We start from the raw sequence: 24,333 nt of genomic DNA on the forward strand, positions 1-24,333 counted from the left end.
ACACAAAATAAATCTGCTGGCTTGCTGGAGGGTGAGCAATCACACTTCTGTTTGCAATATTAGTGTTTTCTACTATGCACAAGAGAATTGTGTGTCCACCGCCACTCTAGTGCTTGGGGCCTAATGCCTGACCTCCCTGAAGCCAGGGGCAGTCTTCTCACTTGGCTCAGTGGGCTGATGATCCAGCCAGGTACTCCTTCCTGGGGCTCAGTCAGACAAAGATGTTAGTACAGTCTTGATTTGTTTTATTCTTCTGGCACTCCTTACCTTAAGGGTGAAGAAAGGGCAAATGGGGCAGAAAAAAATATCTGGGTCAATATTCTCTTATCAGAGATAGAAGAAGCCTGGGCATGGCTACATATGGGGAAAACTTCATTTGTAGCATGCTAATGGGAGAGACTGGAAATATCCCATGAGACTCGGTGTATATATATCATATCTGACATTACTTTTTTTGATTATATATAGTTACATTGGGAATTAAGTTTTAAAACATGTATTTTTACCATTAAAATCCAAGATCAAATCATTTCCACCTGTTTAGTACCTATAGCATAGACAAATTTTGAATATTCAGCCTTCATTACTGCAAGTTAAAAACCTTTCCCATCCATCCACTGGTTACTTCAGATGGAAGTGTAAATGGTGTTGATACAATAAAAGAATGTCTCACTCATTTATAAATATTCTTTATTAAAGAGAAATAAGTAACTCACAACTTAATAATCAGGATGTGGTGTTCAGAGCCTGAAAATGATTGGTGTGATTTCTTCAGATGAAAACTGTTTAAGTGATGTCCCATGCAGCAGTTTAGCAGCCGTACATATGATGTCACTCCTAGAAGTCCAAGTAAATGACGTCATACATACGACCACCAAGCCACCACCTGACAAATGACTGTTATAAGAAAGTGAATTATCATGACAAAAAGAAATAACAGGCTGCTAGCAATGCTGAAGGTCTCTTTATGCATAGAATTGGTAGAAAAAAGCAATTTGGAATCATTTTAAACTCCGCAGAAAATACCAAATAGTGCCCCATTTCTATAAGACAGACACCTGCTATTAACATATGCTAGATTGTGTCCATTTCTGCAAAAGAGAATCCCGATAAAGCAAGCATAAAATTAACTTCCCCCTCCCCCCCCCCCCCCCATAAAATATTGAATACAATCCACAAATATTTTTCTTCCACCATCAAGGAGCTTGAACTGTTGACTATACATGACATGACAGAAAAGAAGGTATTTGCAGCTTTCCTTTCTCTTCCCCCCCCCCCCACACTTCCATTAAATGCAGCAATTTTGCAACATTTACTGTTGAGCTCAGTCAAAATATATTTCGGATTCTGGGTGCTACAACTGTTTGTTATTGATTTTGATAGCTCAAAAATATACTTGGCACATTTTTCTTAAAACTGCTATGTTTAGTCACCACTTTGTGGGTCACTAAACTCCTGTCCTTCAATATATCACGTCTCTAAGTGAGAGCTCAGTGTGACTCAGCCTAGTTGCAGAGCCCCCGTTGTACCTTGATTGTGTTTGAAACACTTTTCACAGCTACGAGTGTCAGGACAGAGAAGAAAACCACTGTGATACCTTAGGAAGGTCATTAGCAGAAGGTACTGAGTAAACATAGCAATGATTTCTTATTCATTATAAATGTGCCTAGAAACAGCAGACAATTTCTGTGAGGAAATACCTCAACATGACGTGTTTTGCTTAACCTCTGAATTTTACATTTTTTTCCTCCTCAGTTGCTGTTGAAGCAAGATGGAAACATATAGTTAGATCCCATACAATTTATATTGCCGATTTTGGCAGCCATGTAAACAAGCAAGAGATTATCATCCACAGTAGATGAAGACAAGGCACTTTTAATGAAAAGCAGCTCCCTGACTCTCTGACAGTTTTTTTTTCCATTGCTGCAGTCAGTACTGCTCACACAAAGAAGCTTTACTCTCAAGACAACCTGATGCAAACTGTGGGCTTAAAGGCAGGCTGCAGAATGCTTCACAGATTTTGTCTTCAGCTCTAATTTTCTTTCAAGAGACCTCTTTAGGGCAACCAGCTGCATTCTTATTTTTTTAAAAAACAAAGAGAGAGACAAAAAGGTCCAGCTCACCCCAGAACCTCAGGTGAACAGAACAGAGCAAGGCAGTCCTCTCCCTCCTGGAAAACTGTGTGCAGCCTGTGTCTGAAATTCTCAAAATAATTCTCATCAACTTTATATCATCAGCAAAGTACTTTCCCAAATCGTCCTTGCATGAGAAGAGCTCTGGAATTTGCAACTCCACTTTCTTACAGCTTGAAAGCAAGCCATAGCAACATAGGAAAATATGCACTTCTCCAGCACCTCTCCTGCCCTCTGAAGGGTAGCACCTGTTCTGGACCAGATGCTGGAAGAGTGTTTAAGCAGGAAGAGTCTTATGCGTACATTATCTGCACAGACACGGCTTTTAGAGACCTGTGGTGAAACCTGGACAGAAGCAGGAGCTCAGGGAAGGACATGGACATGCCACCTCACTGGTGAATATATCGCACTGGTAGCTGTGAGGGGTCAGACACACGCACCATGAGCTAACTCACTGTGGCAAATGTTTTACTAATTGGCTTCTGGAGACTCCAACCTACTAAAGCCGTGCTCTGAAATAAGCCAGTTTTTGCAGTTACCTAAAATTACATTTAGGCTTTCATGTAATTAATGTTCTGTGTTTTATGAATTGAAATTATTCACAAGCCTTTTAGGATCTGACACAATGCACTAGACTGTGTATAGTTTAATGACCGAGGCTTTGTAACAATGTAACAGGTTTGGACTTCATGAAGCTGTACAATTTGTTTTTTACTCAAAATGATTTTATTTTAAAATACAATCTTGGTCAAACTGATTTAATTGAATAATGGTGTGGTCTTAAGCTACAGCATTCATTTGGTCCTTACTGACCACTTTGTGGTTGGCTCAGGACAACAAAATTGCAATATGTGAGAAAAACTACTGCATCCATCCTCATTTACAGGGCAAGACCAAACTACCATCTGTAGAGATGGAATTCTCGCTAGATGAGAATTCTTACTTGACAAAATGAGGTAGAAAATACAATTCCCTTTTCTCAATGTCCTGCAAAATTGATCAGTCACACAGGAAAAAGACCCAGGCTTGTTTTCTCCTCTTTCTCATTCTCTGCAGTTTGATGCCCCTGGATACACCGTGCCGATGTTCTGTCTTTCTCGTGGAGAGGAATGTGCAGCTAGGAGATGAACTAATTCCTCCAGCATACAGGGGTTTGATGAAACATATCTCAGTCACATTTTGTGGCTCTCAATAATTACTGAAAAAATAGTATCAGGGATAAAGTGAGCTAAGTAATATTCCCTGAGAAGAACAGTTAAAATTTCCAATAGAATTCACTTTGAATTACAGAGCAATATCTGGTGATGGTGGAAGCATTGTCATTACTGTACATCCAAAAGCAAGAGAAGCCATCAGAGAGAAAATTAAAAAATCTTTATTTTTAACAAGTGAGTTTTGGAGCAACCAATGCTTTATTTTTTGTTTGTTTGTTTGTTTGTTTGTTTGGCAAAGGACAATTATTATTGACCTCTTCATAGAAGAATAAAGTTCTACCCATTCTGTGTAAAAATTACATATGTAAGAGAGATGGTTTCTATCAAAAGGTACCAAAACCACCTGAGGACTGGTCTAAATGCTGGAGACTATGGGAAGGGGAACCTATGGACACCTTGTAAGTAGGGTCTAGGACAAAACATGCAAGGAGAGATACAGGACTGGAACTTACACCAGAACAAACAGCATAATCAGACAGTTTGCAGCCCAGAGGGAAAGCTAGGACCACATTAGGCTGGAAGAATTTGCACTTTGGAAGAATTTGCATTCATCAGTGCGCTGGGAGTGCAGGACACAAACAATAGGACAACAGTAAACCATCAGTGCCAACAAAATAGAAAGATCTGGAGAATGGTTTGTGGGGTGGGTAGAGGAAGGGGTGATCACCCGTGTCACAAATCACTTTGATTACTACATCTTCCTCAACCTCAGGCAGTGGCTAACATGGAACTCCCATGGCTCATGGTTCTGGGAACCAAAATGTGATTAGAAGATCCGAAAGAGCAGGAGCAGTCTTTTTGGAAGAGAAAAAGAGACACCTTTTTCTTATTACAGAACACACACACACACACACACACACAAAAAAAAGTAAAAAAAAAAAAGTAAAAATTGAATGCCTTCTACAAGCTACAGATGAAGAAATTTTTTGGAAAGATGGCTGCTGCCAAATATTTTTCATATTTGATTTAACAGCACTGTTCTGACAAGTGCTATCAAGAAAACAGTTTGCTCATGGTCTCCTTCTACGACTGTAGTTTATCCCTTACCAGAAGATAAATTGATCTAAGAAGTGTCTAACTAGATCACAGTATGGCCACTGCAGTGGGAAAGGATGGAATATTGAGATGGGAACAGTGAAAATGTAAATAAATTTGTACTTAAGTTATCCAGACTGGCCCTCTGGAGCAAAAATGTCTAAAAGGAAGGGGATTCAGATCTCACCGCAGAGTTTCTTAAAGAAGCCCTAGCCTCGGAACACTGCATTAAGGAGCACAGAACCAATACTACATGTGTGATACCATGGGTAAGAGATTTAAAAGTTTGTGGATAACAGGGGAAGGATCAGCCCAATCCTTCAGGGCTGACCTATAAATCCATGCTGTAGGTCAGAACACCTCGCTCAGTAAGATCTGTTGACAATTCTTTTTATCAGAATATTTACAGTCCTGTCACTTGTCTGAGGAAGAAAAATAACCTGGAATTGTTCCTTCAGTTGGCTTCACTTTGTTATAGGAAGAATTGCAGTTCTTTGCCAAGGCTCCTGTTATGCTATGCAGACCAGCCAGGATTATTCACATACAGAAGGAAGCTGATGTCTGTTGGGCTCTCTGGCTTAGAGAGATCTCTGAACATGCATGATGTCCCAGCCAGAGCATTGCTACGTGCATCCCTTGCAGGGCTATGTGTAACAGCCACAAAATGCCACAAAAAACAGACTACTCTGATACACATCAAGGGAGAAGATTTTTGCCAATCACAAGGATGATTCTTCAGATCATAACTAATTTTGTGTTAGTTACTTTTGAGACCAAGTTAACAGAAATACATTAACTCTACTCTGTTCTTCCTCCTGCTCTCCAGTTCTTCTTTGGTTGAAGATCCTAATCCTGAACTATGAATTTAGTATTTTACTAATGTGAGGTGTTCTTCACTGTTGTCCTGGTTTCTCCATGATCTCATTTATCTGTTTTATTCCATTGTTCTCTTACTGTTCTCTGTTTCCCTAAACTACATTTTGTTCACGTAAATACAAGTCGTGAACAGCGCTGTGGGGAAGTTATAAAGAGAAGGAGGGACACAATCCAACAAATAAATTAGGGAGAGCAGTCCCTACTGCTCCCCAGTGTGTCTTATAGCCCCATTTTTACAATTTATGCCCAGAAAGGATGTGAGCTGATGGGGAGACACACAAAAATGTTTCACATTCAGCTGCTGAAAGAGAAGTTGAGAAGCAGAGGGGCATGAGGAGCTTGCCAACAAAACACAATCAAGAAGAATAAGACTCAAAGCTTTCTTCAGGAACACAGAAACAAACAACTGGGAAAAAAAGTGGCATCAGGCATCCAAGTAACTCAAACAACACTCAGGCAGAGAGATGTTTATTCCCAGTAACATCATTCAGACATGTATCAACTGCTCTCTAGCTCAGGATCTGAGTAGTGTCCTCATTTCTGACTACCTGCAATGTCTTTGATTTTATGATAATTGTGAACCATTTGAGGTTTCACAAGCAGAAGTTGGAGAAACCATTCCACTTACACAAGAGGTATTTAGTCAAGTAAAATAAAATTTGCTACATATTTAGAACAATAATTACCCAACCACATTGTATATATTGGAGTAACAGAAACACTGAGATTAAACAGTTGAAAGTAGTGTTTGAACCAAATAACTAAACTTCACACTGTAATTTGCCATTTCTATTGCTTTCCTAAGAGCAGAGTAACCATAAACAGTAAAAATTCACAATTAAGTCAGTAAAAGTCTCACACAACAATGTTAAGGAAGTTTTCAAACACTTAAGTTTCCAAGTCAGTGATATGTTGTAGTCTGTAAAATAAGAAAATGAAAAATCACATGCATTACCTTCTTCAGACTTGCAGTTCTGTTTCACCAAGGAACAGTAGTTTCAATTTCAAGCTTTTATGAGGTATCTTGGTTAGAAACTTTATAAACCTTACTTCATAATTTATCAGCAAAGGAACACATTCCTTCTCCTGTACTCTAACAAATATAATCCAGTACTCCTTATTTTTCTGAACATCGCCACAGGTTTAAATTTGGCAGGTGTCAAAAGCAGTTCATTTTTCTCATACTTACAATAAGAAGGATAATCAGTAAGAAGCAACCGTGGGTTGTTTTTTTCATTGTGGAGTCTTCCTGGAGGGACACGTTGTAGCTGACCCTTCTGGGAATTAAAGAGCAAAAACAAAACCAGCATTAGTCTTTATTTGTTATAATAAATACCTGTAGGCAAATAGTGGGTTTTCACACTACCCAGTGCAGCTAGCTCAGCTGGACTGTGGGCAGATACATGGCAGAGTAACCCTCCAACATCAAAAATGACTGCTTCAGCCACACAAAGTACTGGAGAAATAGAGCATGGCCAGGACTCCACAGGCTTGGAGGGAACGTGTTCAGCAACTTTCTGCTATTCTTTTTCTTTAATATATCAGCATCTATCTCTCCTTTCTAGGAAAACTATCCATGGGTCACCTTATCATACTGCATAGCAGTTGTGTGAATTCAGATGAGTAGAACTCTTTGCATTAACACTTCCTTTGCACTTTTATAAAAAACAGAACTTCCGCATTAGAGAAACATGGCTTTTGTGAAGACACTGTGCCTACTAATGTTGTAGGGACTGCTCGGAGTGTGTGGACCACAGGTGAGAAACATGTCTATAGGTCACTTTCTGTCACAGTAAGAAAGGGCTGTGTCTACCATACCCTTACTCTTGAGGCATCTCAGAAATTAAGAGTGAGGTGTTTTCTACCCGAGCAAACAATGTAGAGAGTAACCTATATGTCCAAACCCCAGAAATTTAAAGGGAAAAAGGCACACCAGCTTGGATGCTTAGTCTACTTTATACGTAGTGAGCAACACAATCACTTGTATAACATTTGTTTCTGCCACAGAACTGTAACAGCTTTTTTCATCTTGAAATGATCTGGAATGTCACCCATTTCCAGAGAGAATTAAAATATGAGACAACCATCCTCATTTAAAGAAATACACAATCTCAAAATGTAATAAAGGTGTGTCACTTCCACTGCAATCCAATACGGCTGGATGTAATCTCCTACCAATGGGAGTGCTGCAGTCATGTGTCACTGAGATAACATAAACACAAAATGATGGAAAAGAGGGTTCAGAGGATTTGCCTCTGAACAGAAGTAGTCTTGTTACTGTCTGAGCCTTGCCAGAACCATTCTGGTGTGCCAGAGGTAATGGGACAGGCAAATAACACAGAAATAATACATAATTATGCTGTCAGACATATATTCGTATTTGATCTGCAATGACAGACAACTCAACTGAAACAAAAATTGGACAGCTAGATCTGTGGAAAACACCTGGAATTGTCTCCATCTTCTGTATACTATTTCCTGCAGTGTATATTGGTTAAAAACTGCCAAAAAATTCATGGGCAAAAAAACAGTGGGCCTTGGTCAGCTGCCCAATGAGCAGACACATATGCATAAATATGTGTATCCATACAATTACACACTATAGTGTGAAGCATTCTGTAATGTGGTGTAAAGCCAGTCTTGCAAGTGCCTTTATTCTTCTTGCTAGCCTTGATACTTCTGCTGCACCTACAGGGATGTACTAAAGAGTACAAAGGTAAAGGGAGGACTTTGCCCTACAACCAGTTGACATTTTTAAAACACAGACCACTTGCTATAATTGGCACAGAGATGAGCACAATATTGTGATTTAGAAAGCATAAGCCAAATCAATATCAGCTGAAATTAACCTGCGATACATCTACTTTTCCTGCTCTTAATGCTGGAAGTGCTTGCAGCACTATGTTGGATTACACCTGTAGCTGCAGGTAAATTTTAGCCTGGTGAGATTTTGTGAATATTTGTAACAATTTATTGAAGAAGCTATTTAAAATACTTCTTGCTCTCATACCATCTAATTAAAAATAAAAAAATAAAAAATCTGTAAAATATTTAATGCATTATTTTTCCCCTCTGTCAACTGTGATGACTATGCCATATGATACTACATGCAAGTAAATGAGTAAGAATTATTTCCTACACAAAATCTTATATAGTCTTGGTATTTCTAGTCTTCTTTGAGCCAGCTCTAACCACAGGAATGGCTGACATGCTACTTAAAATCCAGTACCTCTTTTTTCTTCCTTTTTCAGAGGAGTCTTTTCCAGTGACAACAATTTCAACAGGCTAGATTTTAACAATGTTAGTATAAAGCTCCTGACTCAGAAGTAGCTTTTCTCTACTCTAACGATACGAATGGGCCATAGCACTACTCACGCTTGGGTTAGCATCAATATTGGATGAAGGATAATGAGCACATTGAAATGAAAAGGCAGGTACAGGGAAAAAGTGCTGATATATAGGCAGGGCAAAAACAGCGTGGCGGCAGAAAGATTCACAGAAATGGGAGCCCCAAGAGATGGACCCTGTCAGACTCTGGACAGAAGGGTGGACCACCTTCGCCACAGCTCTGCCCCATCACCAGAGATCCAGGCTCAGGGGTGACATGACAGGTAAACTCAGGTGTGCAAAACGGCACACTCAAGTGCCTTGAGTTTGAGACTCCTGTGCAAAAAGTATGGCGCACTTACATCTATTCCTGCTGCTGCCACGGGCAGCCTCCTTGCAGCTGAAGGAGGCTGGGAAGCCCAGAGCATCCTTAAGGAGGGCATAGCTGCACTGGATCTGTGCTACCATGAACACAGAAGAAGAAATCAGAAACCAGCCTGGTTCTTAGCACATACTCATGTCATGACTCTACCACATTCTGGCTTTGGTATCTGTCTTTCCTTTGTCTTCTTCTGGCTGCTTATTGCCACCTAACTTGTGCTACCCCCACAGCCACTTGATAAGACCATGCAGTGAAGTAGGTCAGGAAATTATGTTTAAAGTACACTTTAAAAAGTGTGAGTTTTAAATGTGTTTGTTTGTTTCTTTGTTATTTACCAATAGAGAGGGAGGAAAAATAAATTCTAAAATTTTAAGCTGTTTTATGCATAGGTATTTTAGATGATTCTTCACTGTAGATGTTTCAAGGTATTCCTGAGGATTTCCTGAGATGATTCTTACTGCAACAAACATCTGGATTTTTAGAAAATATAGTGATAGCTGTTGGGATCACTGGAGCTAACATGAGAATGGTTATTACGTGGATCAAACACCCCAAATTCTGTTTCATTTGCTGAAGTTTTCAAGCAGGTTTTAGGTGCTGTCCCAATTCATGTTTCTCTACAGTTTATCTTTTTTCCTCATGTCAAGCAATATCCTTGCTTGAAGTTAAGATAATAAAATGTGCTTCATACATTTAAGGTTCAGAACCTCCATATTTAGTGATTAATCATAGGGACACTGTTAAAGCCCAGTACATTTCCATGATTATATTAATTCTTCATCCTTTGTTGCTTATAATAGTTATGTATGAAATCCCAGTCTATTTTTAAAACTAGAATATTGTTCTCTATTTCTTTGTTAATGTAGCATAGCTCATCATGTGCTAAAATATTCCTCCTGCTTCAGCTATTATAGTAATACCATGGACATCTTGGGATTAGACCTGAAGCTCATCTAAGGACCAGCACAATATTCCATTTGGTAATGGCACTTCTTTTGGCCTTGTCCTGATTTTCTCAGCTGTAATATTACACTGAAAAGGGCTTTAATTACAATTATAATATGTTTACCTAAAAGGGTAACAACACTACCATCTCAGTCATTTGCACAAGTGGCCTGAGATGGCCAACAAGGAGGGTCAAATTCAGTCAGAAAGTGGTTTAAGGGGGAAGATTCAAGAGGGTGCAGCAGATCAACATTTATTTGCTGAGGTCTGAAGAGAAAGTAAGAAAGAAAGGCTTTTTGAAGGATGAACTGGAAAAAAACTCATTTAATTATTCTGCTCTGATAATTCTGCAAAGCCATATTTCACAACACCTTTGGAAGAAGAAAAGATTTTAATAGCGCAAAACAGGACTTGGAGGATTTGTGACAAAGTACAGAAGAGTGACATGAAAATATCACTTTTTCTGTGATTGTGTTACCCTTGAAGATTCTGTAAATTCACTTTCTACCTCCTTACTTGGCCTGCATGTTTTTTGATGGCTTCCGTACCACTGCTGAGAAGTTTTCTCATGCTGAATAGCTGTGTAGCCACCTCCCACTCCAAGGTCTCTAGGATTTCATAACTAGCACAGAGGCTTGTAGATCCTCTTGGGGAGAATCTTGCCACCCAGTGCAGGAGGACACCAGCCTGCTCTGCCTGCATCAGTGCTGGAGTAGGAAAAAAAAGGGAAAAGCTACTCAAGAAGACACAGGCAAGATAGTAGCCCCTGTTGATGAACATTTAGGGAATTTGGATCCTAGGAGGAGGTTGCTGGTCCATTTCGTAGAATTATAGAATTGGCTTGGAAGGGATCTTTAAATTCATCTAGTTACAAATTTTAGTTTCATGGGTAGGGACACCTCCCACTGGACCAAGTTGCTCAGAGCCCCATCCAGCCTGGCCTTGAACACCTCCATGGATGAGGCATCCACAGCTTCTCTGGGCAACCTGTGCCAGTGCCTCGCCACCCTCATCATGATGAATTTCTTCCCTATAACTAAGCTTTGGGCCAAGAGTCAGCTGTGCAATCACACTTCTATAACCCCAGGTCGTATGCAGACCAGCACTGCAGGACAGTAGTTACAGCCCCTTCAGGAAGCGGAAATACCATGAGTGAGATCCCAGCTGTGAGAGAGAAAATTGCCTCCTATTTTTCCAAGCACATTCTCCAAACATTAGCCTGCAATGATCTACCAGTAGTTTAACTGGCACCATGATCTTCTGACAGGCCATATTTCTGAAAATGGTAAGCTTTGCTCGGTTCTTCCTAACATGCCAGAAAGCTGGTGACCATTGGTCCCAGGTTGAGAAATGAGGCTCCTTACAATGTTTAGTCAAGCGTCTATGAAACTGAGGAAAGGCTGAAGGTGTATTGGCTATCTTTACACAGCTCTTTGATCAGTATTTTTATCTAATTCTCCTGAAGTTTTCATATGAAAGCCTTAGAAATATAGGTTCCATATTCCCAATTTTTGGTGTTGGACACCTAAAGGTATTGCTACATGAAAACTGAAGACATCTAGGTCACTTGCTGAATCTTATCTCATTTCTTTGGTAGGCTTGAAGATAATTTCATTATCAGGGAGCCAAATGATGATTGGTTTGATGATTATCCAGTTGTTACTCAGGCCATTAATTTCCATTATCTTGCTTGTTGGGGAGGGTGAACTGCATCTGTAGAGCTGAGCGGGTGCTATGTTAACAAGTGGAAACTATTAGCTATGGCAAATAGGCAATTTCAGAGCTGCACAGATCGAGTGACCAAATAAATCTACTTTATTGATTCATTTGGATTACATGGGAGTTGCAATGTTTGAGGCTTCATTTTCCTACTGAAACATAGTGAACAGGAAGGGTCTGTTTTACCTTAGGCTTCTCTTTAACCAAATCCTTGACAATAAATTGAACAAACAGAGGAAGAAAGAGAAAGTAGCTGCAAACTTGGCTGTACTTACTTTTGGGGTAATCACAAGTTTTGAAAAGCCCACACACTACACATCTGGGCGGTCAAGGTGATCATACACACTACAGAAAATGAGGAAGATGGCCCTTATTAGACTAGATGACAGACAACTGTATTTTGAAAGAACAAAAAATACAAGAAATGTGCTTTGAATGAGAATTATATACTGTGCTTTTGTATCCTCTAATGGCTGATGCAAAGGGACAGGATTCGTATCACATAATAGTAGCCAAGAAAACTACTAGTTTTTTAGTACTTAGGAAGCTATCCCTCATCCCCCTCCTGGCTGTTGGTCAAGAGATTTTATGAGGCTTAAAAGAAAGTGGAAGGAATGAAAATTTCACAAAGGGACTAGTAAAGTACTTTGTCGGATTTCTTGGTACACAAGGTTTGCAGTACTTACAAAGACTGAATTCTGACATTTCTCTCAAGTGTACTCTGGGAATGTGTAAAACATGACGTATTTTATCCCAGGACATATTTTAGCCCTCCATTAACAGGAGTATTTGAAGCACTTCTTGAGATTAGCCTCCACAGGACTCCCTGTCCCTTGTTGTACTTTCAGTTCTCTGAAGTTGGTAAAATCATTCTGTTTTACATATGAATGGGTGTAGGAACAATGTAAAAAATCCTTTTTTGTAATCATAGTAATGGATCTCTGGTTTTGTCTGGACATGAAGCTATAGCTATCCCAGGAAAAAGCCATCCTTGTTTTTTAAGACAGAAACAAAAAGAAAAAAAAAAAAAAAAAGAATGGAATAGAATAGAACAGGACAGGACAAGACAGGACAGGATAGGATAGGATGGGATACTGTAGAATTGATCTTTAAATATAAATGATAGACATTTACAGCTGCAATAAATATCAGAACCTATTGCTTTGGGGGTTACTGTGCCTCAGCCACATGTCCCTAGCTCTTCCTTGTACTGGTGTTGTGAACACACGTCCCACACAGCTACTCCAGTAGAACTCTGGAGTGCACTGGAGTGAGTGATGTTTTCTGCCTCTGCAGCACTCTGGACTTCCCACAGGATCCAGTGATCCAAGCACTGGTAAAAGGAAGGATGCAGAAAGACATTTTTGGCAGGAGAGGGAGAGGAACAGGAGCATGGATGCCCTGCTACAGGTCAGTTTAAGCTCTTGTGAAATAGAAATTAGAAGAAAAACAGCTCTGGTACTTTTGCAGTGTAAGGACCAACAACATGTGCAATTACACTTGTATACACAAGCCATAATGGAGTACAGGCAGTGGATCACACTGTCTCTGGAAAATGAGCTCATCCTCTTCAGTCTGTACTCAAAGGATACACTCCTAAAATAATCTCACTGTAACAAAGCCATGATAGTTCATGCAAGAATTAATTCAGATTCTCAGCAACTTTGTTCATAGTTGCTGAGATGCCGAGGCCTCTGTTTGTTTTTACAATCAGATTTCTATTGCTAATGTTAAATAAAATCCTTAAATATCTCAAGTATGACATCATATTAATAGCTCTTTTTCCACTAGTGGATAATAAGATAAAAATATTTTAAAGAAACTTTTTTAAAAAAAAACAAACAAAAATATTAAAAAAAAAAAAACTACTATGTGTCAGTAAATGTTGTCATGTTAAAGTCAAATATTTTCCAACTATAGAGCAAAGAAGCAGAAAGATGTGAAACAAAGCATATGAGTAAGGTCTATAGAGTAGCTTTTCTGCTATTCTGTGAGTGCATAAATACTGGGATTTAATGAAGTAGCTTTGGCTAGTGGTCTGCCACATGATGGATGAAAGCAACAGCACTGCACAAATGTCAAGTTCATCACTAAACATTCCTCAAAGCAGAATATCTCCTTGCAATTTTGCTATGCTGTGAAGCCATGGATGGTTTATCATCTCACACAGTAGCATAGAACAATCTTTGTCTTTTAGGCACAGTAAGAAGAGGTGTTTTTGAAAGTGCTTGCAATTTTTTGGAGATATCTACAGCAGTGTTTGCACAAAGAGCAGGTATGCTTTAATATAATCTTGGTGACACTGCAGCTTGCACACCTCCGGTAGCTTGGGATGAATATTACCCTGCAGCAGAGCAGTGGCTTCAGTGGAGTTGCATACATTTATGTCAGATTATAATCTTTTGCATATCCCGAAAAATTATATCATATCGTTGGAATGAATCCCTATCTATCATTCTCTTAGAGTTTTTAGAGTACTTACCATCTGTAAAATAGCATTTGGAGCAAACATTAATAATATTAGTATAATTTACAATGATAATTTTGAGGGTAGAGCTAAATAAGCATTGTTAAATAAACTGAAGTATATTACAACAGGTTAAGTCAAAACTCTGTGAGTGAGTTAAGGAAAAAAACACCTACTTGGTTGTCCTGTGATTCTCCCAGACCTGCATCATGACTGTACTGTACATGAGAACTAGGCTGTATGTACAGCACAGTCCATGCCAGTCAATGCATTTAGAAATATCTTAACAAGTTCAGTGGAATAAGAATATCATGACAAGGCAGTCCTAGATGCACTTCGGAAGTACATGTGAAGAATTTAAGAGAAGCAAGAAAAACTGCACAATAAGGGTTGAACTTTTTCCAGTTCCCAGATTATTTCTGCGTCACATTAGCAGAATCTTTTATGTGGATGAATACAACTAAACATGTGACATTCTTCCTTCTAGGATCAATACTTTTTTGGATCAATACATTTTTTTTCCATCTATTGAAAATTTGTTAAAAGTTTTCTTTCAGCTTTAGCATATACTTGAAAGGAAAACAGCTATTTAATATTTAGTTGTGGCCAATTCTTTTTCAATTTTCCATTCAGTCCTTCCCCAGGCAAACTCCCACTGGTCCTTTTTTTTCATAACCATACATTCCTATAGATTATTTGAAGTAAGTGAATATTTTATGGGGTGGGCAAAATAGCAAGAAAAATATTATACTTTCTTATTATGTCACTGTTTTTATATAAATCATATGAAGTGTGAAAAATCATGTGAGTGGATTGTTATAAATCAAATGCACATAAATCTAAATGACATATAAATCTAAATGCATATAAATCTAAATGACACACATTTAGAGCATTTTGTTCCCATTTTGGCATAGCCTGTAACAGCTGGATGTAGGTTTCCTTTCTATCCTGACAAAAATGAGCCTGTGTTGAAACACTAACACTTTTTTCTCAAGTCTGGTTCTAATTTTACAGCAGCTCTGCTAATAATGATTAGAAATCCTGAATATGATCTAAGTCAGAATGTGTTACCATTGATCTGGAAGGGCTGTTTCTAACAAGGTGTTTTAGAAGACCTAACAGAGACAAAGAAATTCAGGGCATGCAAGTCATCTTGTGACAGTCTCTGAAGAAAGCTTTGCATGTTTGAGGCCTTGGACAACATTTACAGACACACCAATTGACCTGCTTGGAGAGATATTACCTCTGATGGTAAATCTTACCTTACCTATGCTCTTAAACTATTGCATCTACTGCAGCACTGACATTTCTGTTACCATACCTAAACTACAATAAATAGATGTCACCCAAAGCTGTTATTACATTTACACTATTTTTATAAACAGTGTAATGACAGATGAAGATATAATAATGTACACAATGATTCACATAGAAGAAAACATGGTCATGACTTTTACAAGTCAGTAAAAACAAAATTATCTCCATCAATGACTAGGGAATCATTAAATACCACAGCTGTGGTGCTTGACTACTGTGCTGTCCCTTCCAGGAACTGCAGCACTGCTACTGTAAAGCTTTAGATTGAATATTAGCAGTTTAAATTCCTAGTTTTGATTAGGAAAAAACCTGCATATTTTTCACTATGGCATTATGCATTCATTACAAAAGCTTAACAGAGCAATTTGCATATGATAAATTAGTATGAACTGCTATTTTACCAAGAGGTAGCTATTAGCCATTTAAATTAAAATTCTGTGAAGAATTCCAGACTAACACACACAAAAAGTCTTTCTTTCCATGATAAATATGCAGGCAAGTTTCATAGTGTACACACCTGCTCGGGTTAGAATAAGGGGAGGAATGGGTCTTTTCATAGAGTTGCAGGGAGAAGATTAGTGTTTTCTTTACAGCTTGTCTTTTATTCTGTAAAGTAGCAAGGAAAAGAGACGAGGGAATGGGAATTACCTGAACAGTGAGAGATGCCATTATTTGTGTAAGTCACTTACATATTCCTGGAAAATTTTGTAAGACTTGATTCTCTGTCCCAAACATCCTTTCAGGCCTGTACCCAAGGCATGCATACAGCAGCTCTGGCAACCTCTTATAAAAAGCTCTTAAACTTCTTCTGCTCTTAAATATTTATAAGCAGGAAAATCAACTATCCACCTGTGGGGTTCAGAGTCTCAGCAAAGATCTTGCAAAGATCTGCACACACTGGGCTATCAGTGGCCAACCACCTCTCACAGAAGCGTTACTGGTCCCCAGATATTCAGGTCTTTGGAAATTACTTTATTTTCTGGTACACCAGAAAATACAGGTGGATGTAATATTCCTAAAAAAAAATAAATACATCACTAAGTAGGAGGTACCCAACTCAGCAGAGAAATAAGCCCTTTCACAACTAGACAGATGGGGATAATGCTGGACCCTGTGATGGGCAGACTGCAGGCATTAGATTTGTAGATGTTTGACTGCACCTTTCTACTAGGATGAGCCACCACAAATGAGTTGTTGAGTGAAGTTTTGCTTACATTAAACTGTTCTTAAGAACTTCTATCCTACAATCTGAGGACAACAGGAGCTCAGAGTTACAATGAGAATTTGGGCAGCTTCTCAGATGGCAGATAGACATTTTGCTTTTGCTGCCCACTATGTTGGGGGCTGTCTCAGTGCTGGATCCTCTAGAATATAAAGGTTCTCACCATCTTCAAGAAAACCTGCAACACAGATGCAGGCCAGCAGGCCTGCTTTTCTGTGAGTCCGGGGTTTTCCTTCTTCCATTATACTTGTTAAATGGAGCACTGGGACAGCTATGGGAAGCTAACCTACTCGATTTTAAAAGGAAAATGGCATGGCAGAACTTGGAAATGATTTGCTGTTGTCAATATTGGCAAAAGTGGTGCCTCAGAACCTGTTACATGTAATGCAGATCATTTTATTGGCCTCTTGGCACTGTCACTATCCCACTTACTATTACTGTGGCTATTTCAAATTCATTTTCTGATTGTCCTTTCATTTCATGCAGTGGTTATGTACATGAGATTCTAATTAGACAGAAAATGCATAGCCTAATCTGGTTTTAGGGCATGGGTAGGGAGCAGGGCCTGCTCTGAAGCATCTAGTGAGCCACAGCCAATGAGACATATGGTGGTGGGTAAAGAAGCATCTCGTCAGGCTTGTACCTGCTCCACTGTTAGGACTGGAAGCCTGCAGGGCCATTGCAATTCTCAAGCGAATCAGACAAAGCCCATTTATGATCACTTCCAACATAATGTATTTTTTAAGGCTGCCAAAACTAACTCTGAATGCTTCCCGGTGCCAAGGTTTGCTTTTGGTAAAATCTTGATGCACATAGGCTAATGCCTGCGTTTAGCAGGGATTTATTTTGCTGGGGCTGTTAAAATGAATTTCTGGCTCCATTAGGCAAGGAACTCAGAAACAAATCCAAAATGTCAGCTGAAGTCACTAACGAGGATTAGCTTCCAAGTTTTGAGTCAGCTGAAAATACAGAGGCAATTTTGCTTTTCTGAGCACAGCCTGGACACATGCAGGTGCCATGGGGCTGTTCTTCAGTTTAGCCTATAGAGCACTTACACACTTTTGGACAGCTAGGATTAGGGTTGCCCCAAATATTCCTATCAAATCCAGCTGCTGAGATAAAGGATAATCTGGACTACAAATGATAGATTCAAATAGGAAAAGAAATGCCTCCAATATAGCAGCCAATTTGTAAAGCTTTTCAAAATAAAAACCTGGAAGTAGTCTGTAATTCTCAGCAAGATTTTTCCTGTTAAACCATGGGTTGCCAATGTTAGCGTTTATTTCACTGGCAATGAGTAAAAAGATCTGAAACTTTAGCCTCTCAGTGCTGTTAATAACTTCAAATATCCATCCATGATCAAAAGCTTCATGTGGAAAAATAATAGATGGTCTCTTCCATAAATTACATTGCCAGATAAAGTGCCTTCATATGGAAAGTACTTTATATAGCAGACAGAGGACAAAAGGGAAGCTTATTTGGATGAGCACTAAGATCCAGAAAAGATTTCTGATGGCTTTGGAAAGAAGTCAGCACAGTCTATTCAACAGCAGCTAGGGCTGACCTTGCTTGACACCCCGACTGTCTCGTTGAATCCACGTGTGTGTGTATGCTTCTGCAGAGCTGTATAAAAACTAAAGATACAGGGAATTTAAAACAGCTTAGCTTTTATGGGGTCTGCAGAGTTTGTGTCCTGGGGCTTTTTACCCTCCTTCTAGTGTTGATTTGGCCTACTGGTGATGCAGAGTTCAGGTTTTATTTGCTTATAAGCAGCTTGTAGCTTTTGCCTAAAGCTTGCTGTGCATTCATCCTGATGAGGCACTTCACCTTCCTATGCAGGGTGTCTTTCAGACAACACCAGTTTGAAAAGCACCTAAAAGGTTTTTTTTGATGAGTCATCCTCACCAAGGTAGTGAGAGGTTCAGCTCTCTTTGGGTTCTTGGAGTAAGATGAGTAAGATCTAGTCCTGCGTATGGTTGCTCAAACATTGCATATGCACAAGCAAAAAGCAATGTAAAGTCCACATATTACTATATGTGGATTGCAAACAGCATCTGGATGGTTTTTTTTTCTTTAATTTCTTTACTGAGATAATTTTTTTCCACACAGTTTCATTTTTTTTTTTTTTTTGTTTGTTTGGTTTTTTTTTGCTTAACTCACTTGATTTCAGCATGAGCAGAATAATAACACTTTTGTAGCCTCGTATGTTGATCCTATTTGAGCAGGTATTTCACAGAGGTACAAGACAAAGTTGTCACTAAAATGACAAATGAACTCAGGAGTAGAGTTAGCACTCAAATAAGAGGTTCTATGTTTGAATAGGTCTGCTGCCTGGATCTGACAGGGAATGGGTGGTCTTGTTTGGGAAGCAAGGCATGAAAGGGTCTACAAAAGCAATCTCTTTGTAGAATGAGTTTCACATGAGGAGCTGATATTTCAGCTGTGGAAAAACATCTCAACTATTCATATTTAAGAGCACAGCTCACAGCAAAGAAGCAAGCAGCAGAACTTGTTTTTTCGTTGTTTTATGTCCTAAAATCTCTTCTTTCAGCCTTCGTAGTCATAGTACCCTTCCTTAAATTTATCACTTTCCCTGTACCCTTAATTTTCTTTTCCAGCTGGATTCTTTCCAGGAGAGATTCACACCTCTTTTAGATATATTCATACTGCAAACCCATACTAACACCACAGAGGTCCATAACATATGAGGCTGGAAAATCTTGTGCATTATAATGATTTATTTTGTTGTCAGTGAATATTGTGCTAATTGCTTTCCATATCTATTTAGTAAAACACCTGTCTGAAATTTATCTCAGAAGTTTAACAGCATATATAAATGGCTGTATTGTGTGTCTGCAAATTCCTCAGCCTTTTGCTACAGAATTAGGCTAGGCTTATTGAGCTCTGTTTATAGATTTCTACTCCAGGAATCACATCATGCTTAAATCATCTGACTTCTGCCCTTAATGAATGGAGTCAATAATCCAGATTGAGTTGCAGTCACTGAGGAATCCCACATTTTTTTTGAAAACGAAATGAAACGATACTAATAGCAGAGCACCTGAACAATCCTGCTGTTCCTATGATGTGACAAATGAGGGCTGCTTCTTGAAATTTTAAGTAGAACTGGTACCCAACCATTTCTCTATATTGAGCAATTTTACTAGGGTAGATTCCTTATCCGACATTTGAGATGAAACAATGGTCCTAAATAAAATAATCTGCTCATTTTGCTTCTGCCAGTAACATAACATGGTTTCATACCATACCTTTCTTGAATAACATAGTCTATGTTCAATAAAACTATCTTTTGGTATGGCATTGCCAATGTCAGTCTAGCTCATGAAAACATCTGTAATCCTGCTCTTTTTAGTTCATTAGTGTTAGACTGTGCAACAGAAAACAGATGTTGGCTCAAAAGTAGTGATAGCTCTGACTGTCTCATCAACTTGTTTTTTTGATAATGAACAGCACAAACAAGACTTTATTTTCGTGAAAAAAATTATGACCTGAATTCTGCAAGGAAAAGCCAAAAACGCATGGGAAAAAGCATATAAGGAAATGAACCACAGACATCAACTTTGTCTTTAAAGTAAGCATAGGACACATTAAGATAATATACTTCTGACATTAACATAGTTTATTATAATAATACAGATTTTTTCTGGGGTTGATATCTGGTAAAAAATACAGGGAATAGGGCAGATTGTTCACTGTGACCTACTGTCAAACCTAGCTAATGACAATTATAAACTCATGTGCCTACAACATATTTAGGTCAGACTATTAGCTTCCATTCAGGGAAAACAATATAGTACAATTGCAAGAGAGAAGGCTAATGCAGTGAAAAGATTTGTCAGAGCCTTTTTATTTATGTCATGTCACTGAAAAAAAGTCTTACTGAGTACTAGAAAAGCTCCACAGGAGGTATTTGGGATTGCTCTTTACCAACATAGTTTTATCACAGGCAAAGAAAATGCACGTTGCTCTTACTAGTGCTGTACTTGGTTTTGTTTGCAGGAAACAGTGTTCCTTTGTGTGACTGGATTTCACCTGAGCAGAGGTACTTTCTCTTCAAGCTACTTTTTCTCTTCAACTACAGAACAGAGCAGAAACACTACTGAAAATGTCTGCAGAACGTTTCTGCAATACCACAAGAGAGAGTGTACACACATATTCTGTGCTTAGAATGTACTTCAACAGAGGTCAAAAACTGTAGGCAACTGCCTACAAGACTTCAGACAGATAGCAATGCCTACAGTCTAACATTAATTAGTACAAATGCTCATTGTTTTCCACTAGTAACTACAGGGTTTTATCGTGCTTTCAAATCAATGGGTATGTACAGAACATGGCATCATCAAAGAATTATCATTGAAATTTATAATTGCACTTATAAATATGAAGTAAATATGATACAAAAAACTACTGTAGTGGACCAAGCTGTTAACCTGTCTTCTGGCAATATTTCTACAGAGATCACTGAACCACATCTGCTCCCTTTTCTGCCAGAAATCTGGAGGCTTATTTAAATGTAAAAAGCTCTATTAAATGCAACAACACTCTTTCATGATTCCTTTGGTACCAGTAATGGGTGAAATTTGAGTGCTCTTGAAAACTGGAGAGCATGTCCTAATTGGACTTTTAATTGAATGAGATAAATAGCATATGTCACTTCATATACAGCAAGTTCTGTAAGCTCAAAATAAATCAAAATACACACAAGTTGAAGTAAAAGATGCCATTATTTTTTATTTATTTATTTCTATTGACCCATATGTTTGTCTGTAAAAGCAGTTGTTAAAGATACTTCATAGGTCTACAACCATGTAGTTCTGGCAAATGATTGCCTCCAGCTCCCTGCTGGTACTAAGCATTGCACCCTGTATCCTACTCTGTGGATAGTAATTTCTGGCACAGAATAGACACATACCCATAGCAGTTACAGAGCACAGACAGACCAGCTTCTCCACTATTTGTTTTGTACCACATTTCTGTTCTCTCATGCCCTCATCTTCAGAGCATAATGAAAGAAAGAGAAATCTGTCTGTACAGACGCTGTCCTTTCTCTTGCCTACCCAGACAGTTATCCCCATCTGATCTGCCATCCTATCCAGACATCTTCTCTAAATGATCTACCTCACATGCCAAAGGAATGAGCCATTGCAAGGATCTAGATGGAAAATTCTGAACTTTGACCTTGAGATATAGGTGCACCGTTAAGCCAAATGTGTCTGACTTTTCATTGCAATGTTCACCATGAAACACTAGTCAACTGAGTTAAATTGGTTTTTTTTTTTTTTTTTTTGCTTTTTTTTTTTTTTTTTAATCTCTACAAACATTTGATGGGGAGACATTGAGCCATGCATCTGTCACCTTTGTATTGTACACTCACAAGTAGTGGACTCTGGCTGACAAACTACAAAAGTCAGGAGAGGTTTTTCTTGCATAAATGAGAATCCATAGCAAGAGCTGCTTTTGCATAATCAGGAAGATTAGGCTGAAACCAAATAGTGTCACACCAGACTTCCACAGGGAAATTCAGGTGCATAAGTCATGGAAGATGCCGATAGAAAGACAGATGCTTGGAGCTCTCACAATAGGTCCCAGACACTACCAGGGCTTCTAGTAACAGATACTGAACTACCTCCTTAGGCTGATGGCCTAAAGGATGCAATATAGGTTGGTATCCTGATACTGCCAAAGTTCCTGTATTTAAGAGGAATGTAAGCATTAACGTACATCACACCAGTTTGCTATGGTCATATTTCAGGAGATGTAAGCATATGCACCTGGCTGTTGTATTGTACGTTAGTGAAGTGACTGGGCCCTAGTCCACCAAGCACCACATTGTAAGTGCTATCCCTTTCTGCTTAGGCAGCCATAGACCTTACAGGGACAGCAGAAGAGCAGCTGAAAAGCACCCACACCCTGGTTTCTTCACATGAAGGTGTTGTGGTTTCTGATGACATCTGAAGTCTCCTGCCCAAGGTCAAAACAATACTGCCTGATTGTGGGTAAGTTGCATGATGTTTACTACTACTATTGGGAGGACTTCCATACTGAAACTCTTTCCTCACTAAGGGATCAGAGCTGGGTGGACAGTGGTCACCTGCCTGTATACCAGGATGGTAGAACTTTGGTACTAATCAGCAGGATATTTAATCTAAGGTGCTCCATTGCATATTAAATAAATCATCTGTGTTTTCTCTTGATGTAGAAAGCAAAGTGGTACAATTAGTGGTACTGCTTTTTCAAAAGAGCTCTTGCTGATACCCCAAGTACATTAGAACAGTATGTGTCAAAGCTCTGAATATGAACCCTGTGCAATTGCATTTTCCGTCCCTGATTTGTCAGAGGAATATTAGTCTTTAATGAGATTCATTACATAATTAATGATTTATATATATTTCCATTTTATTTATTTTAATCTATTTATTTAAGCTACCACTTAAATTGTAAATACCACATATACCAAGTAAATTTTGAATAACACCACCTATCTAAAAGAGTAGAAAATTTCTCTTTTTATGTGATCAAGTGTTGTTGATTAAAACAAAAGACAAAGGAAAGCTTGTATGAAAGCAGAGATTCAGCTTGGAAGATTAGGATGGTTTCAATCTCTTTTGAAAAAGAGTAATGATACTTTTTTAATTTTAATTTTATTTTTTTTTATTTTCTGTGAAATATAGAGCAAGACAAACACTTGGTTCAGCTGAGATTTTTATACTCTGAACTTACAGGCATTGCAATTCCTAGGCTTTTGGCCCTAGAATTTGATAAAAATGACTGTGTGTAATTTTTCAGATGTTTGCCTATCATGAAAATACCCAATTCTTACAAATGTAAGCAAATGCAAAACACAAAAATGTGAAACAGAATTTAGAGACCACTAAAGACTAGCTTTATTTTTTTTCTTGTTCCTGTACTGAAGCTTGTGCATTATTCAGTAATTTTTAAGTAATATACATCTGAACCTTTTTATTTTTCAGATAGTCATAGCTGAATTCCTTCACTTTGAAACTAGAGGAATATGTTTCCCTTTGATTTCAGTAAGCACAAGTCTCAGACTTTACAGAATAGCATTCCTGCACAACCAAGGCCTAATTATTGTTATTATTATTATTATTATTATTATTATTATTATTATTATTATTATTAATTTTAGCACATAGATAAGATTGAATATAATATCAGGCTACATGTGATCAAACAGTCCTTCATTATACCCTTGAGTAGAAACAATGTGAGAAAGACATTTCAGGAACAGACTCATTTAAGTGTTTATGTTGATCAACTCAAACCAAATACTTACTGAATTAGTATTAGTAAATTAGTAAAATTAGTAAATCAGATTTACTCTGGGATAGTTAAGGATTTACTGGCAGATAGACAAAAGTGAGTTAATAAGTCCTTTTGCATGTTAAGGGGTCTTGATTTTCTTCTGTAAAACTTCTGTTTAGGTTTTTAATAATCTGTGATGTATACTTACTGCTGTGATTTTAACTGCCATTAAATTGCACTTTCCATTTTATTTTCAAAGGAAAGATAATGACTAACAGTCCCTCACACATGATGGTGCTATTTTGGAGCTGCTTTGTGTGCTGGATACTCAGAAATACAGAGCTCCTTCTTAGCAGAACACCTGAGTGTTTTATCTTTATAAGAGTCTCCTTTATCTTTATACTGAGTCT

The 24,333-nt window shown here is 38.3% G+C and overlaps 1 protein-coding gene across 1 annotated transcript in view; it reads right to left on the reverse strand.

Annotated features, from left to right (window-relative positions):
• Positions 1-24,333, reverse strand: part of CALCR (calcitonin receptor) — a 171,283-nt gene that overhangs the window by 70,289 nt on the left and 76,661 nt on the right. The window contains exon 2 of the mRNA XM_032183262.1: positions 6,447-6,534. Within this exon, the coding sequence (XP_032039153.1) occupies positions 6,447-6,494 (48 nt within the window). The 5' untranslated portion in view covers positions 6,495-6,534. The remainder of the gene's footprint in view (positions 1-6,446; positions 6,535-24,333) is intronic.

The sequence above is a fragment of the Aythya fuligula genome, chromosome 2, assembly GCF_009819795.1.
Source record: "Aythya fuligula isolate bAytFul2 chromosome 2, bAytFul2.pri, whole genome shotgun sequence".
NCBI lineage: Eukaryota > Metazoa > Chordata > Aves > Anseriformes > Anatidae > Aythya > Aythya fuligula.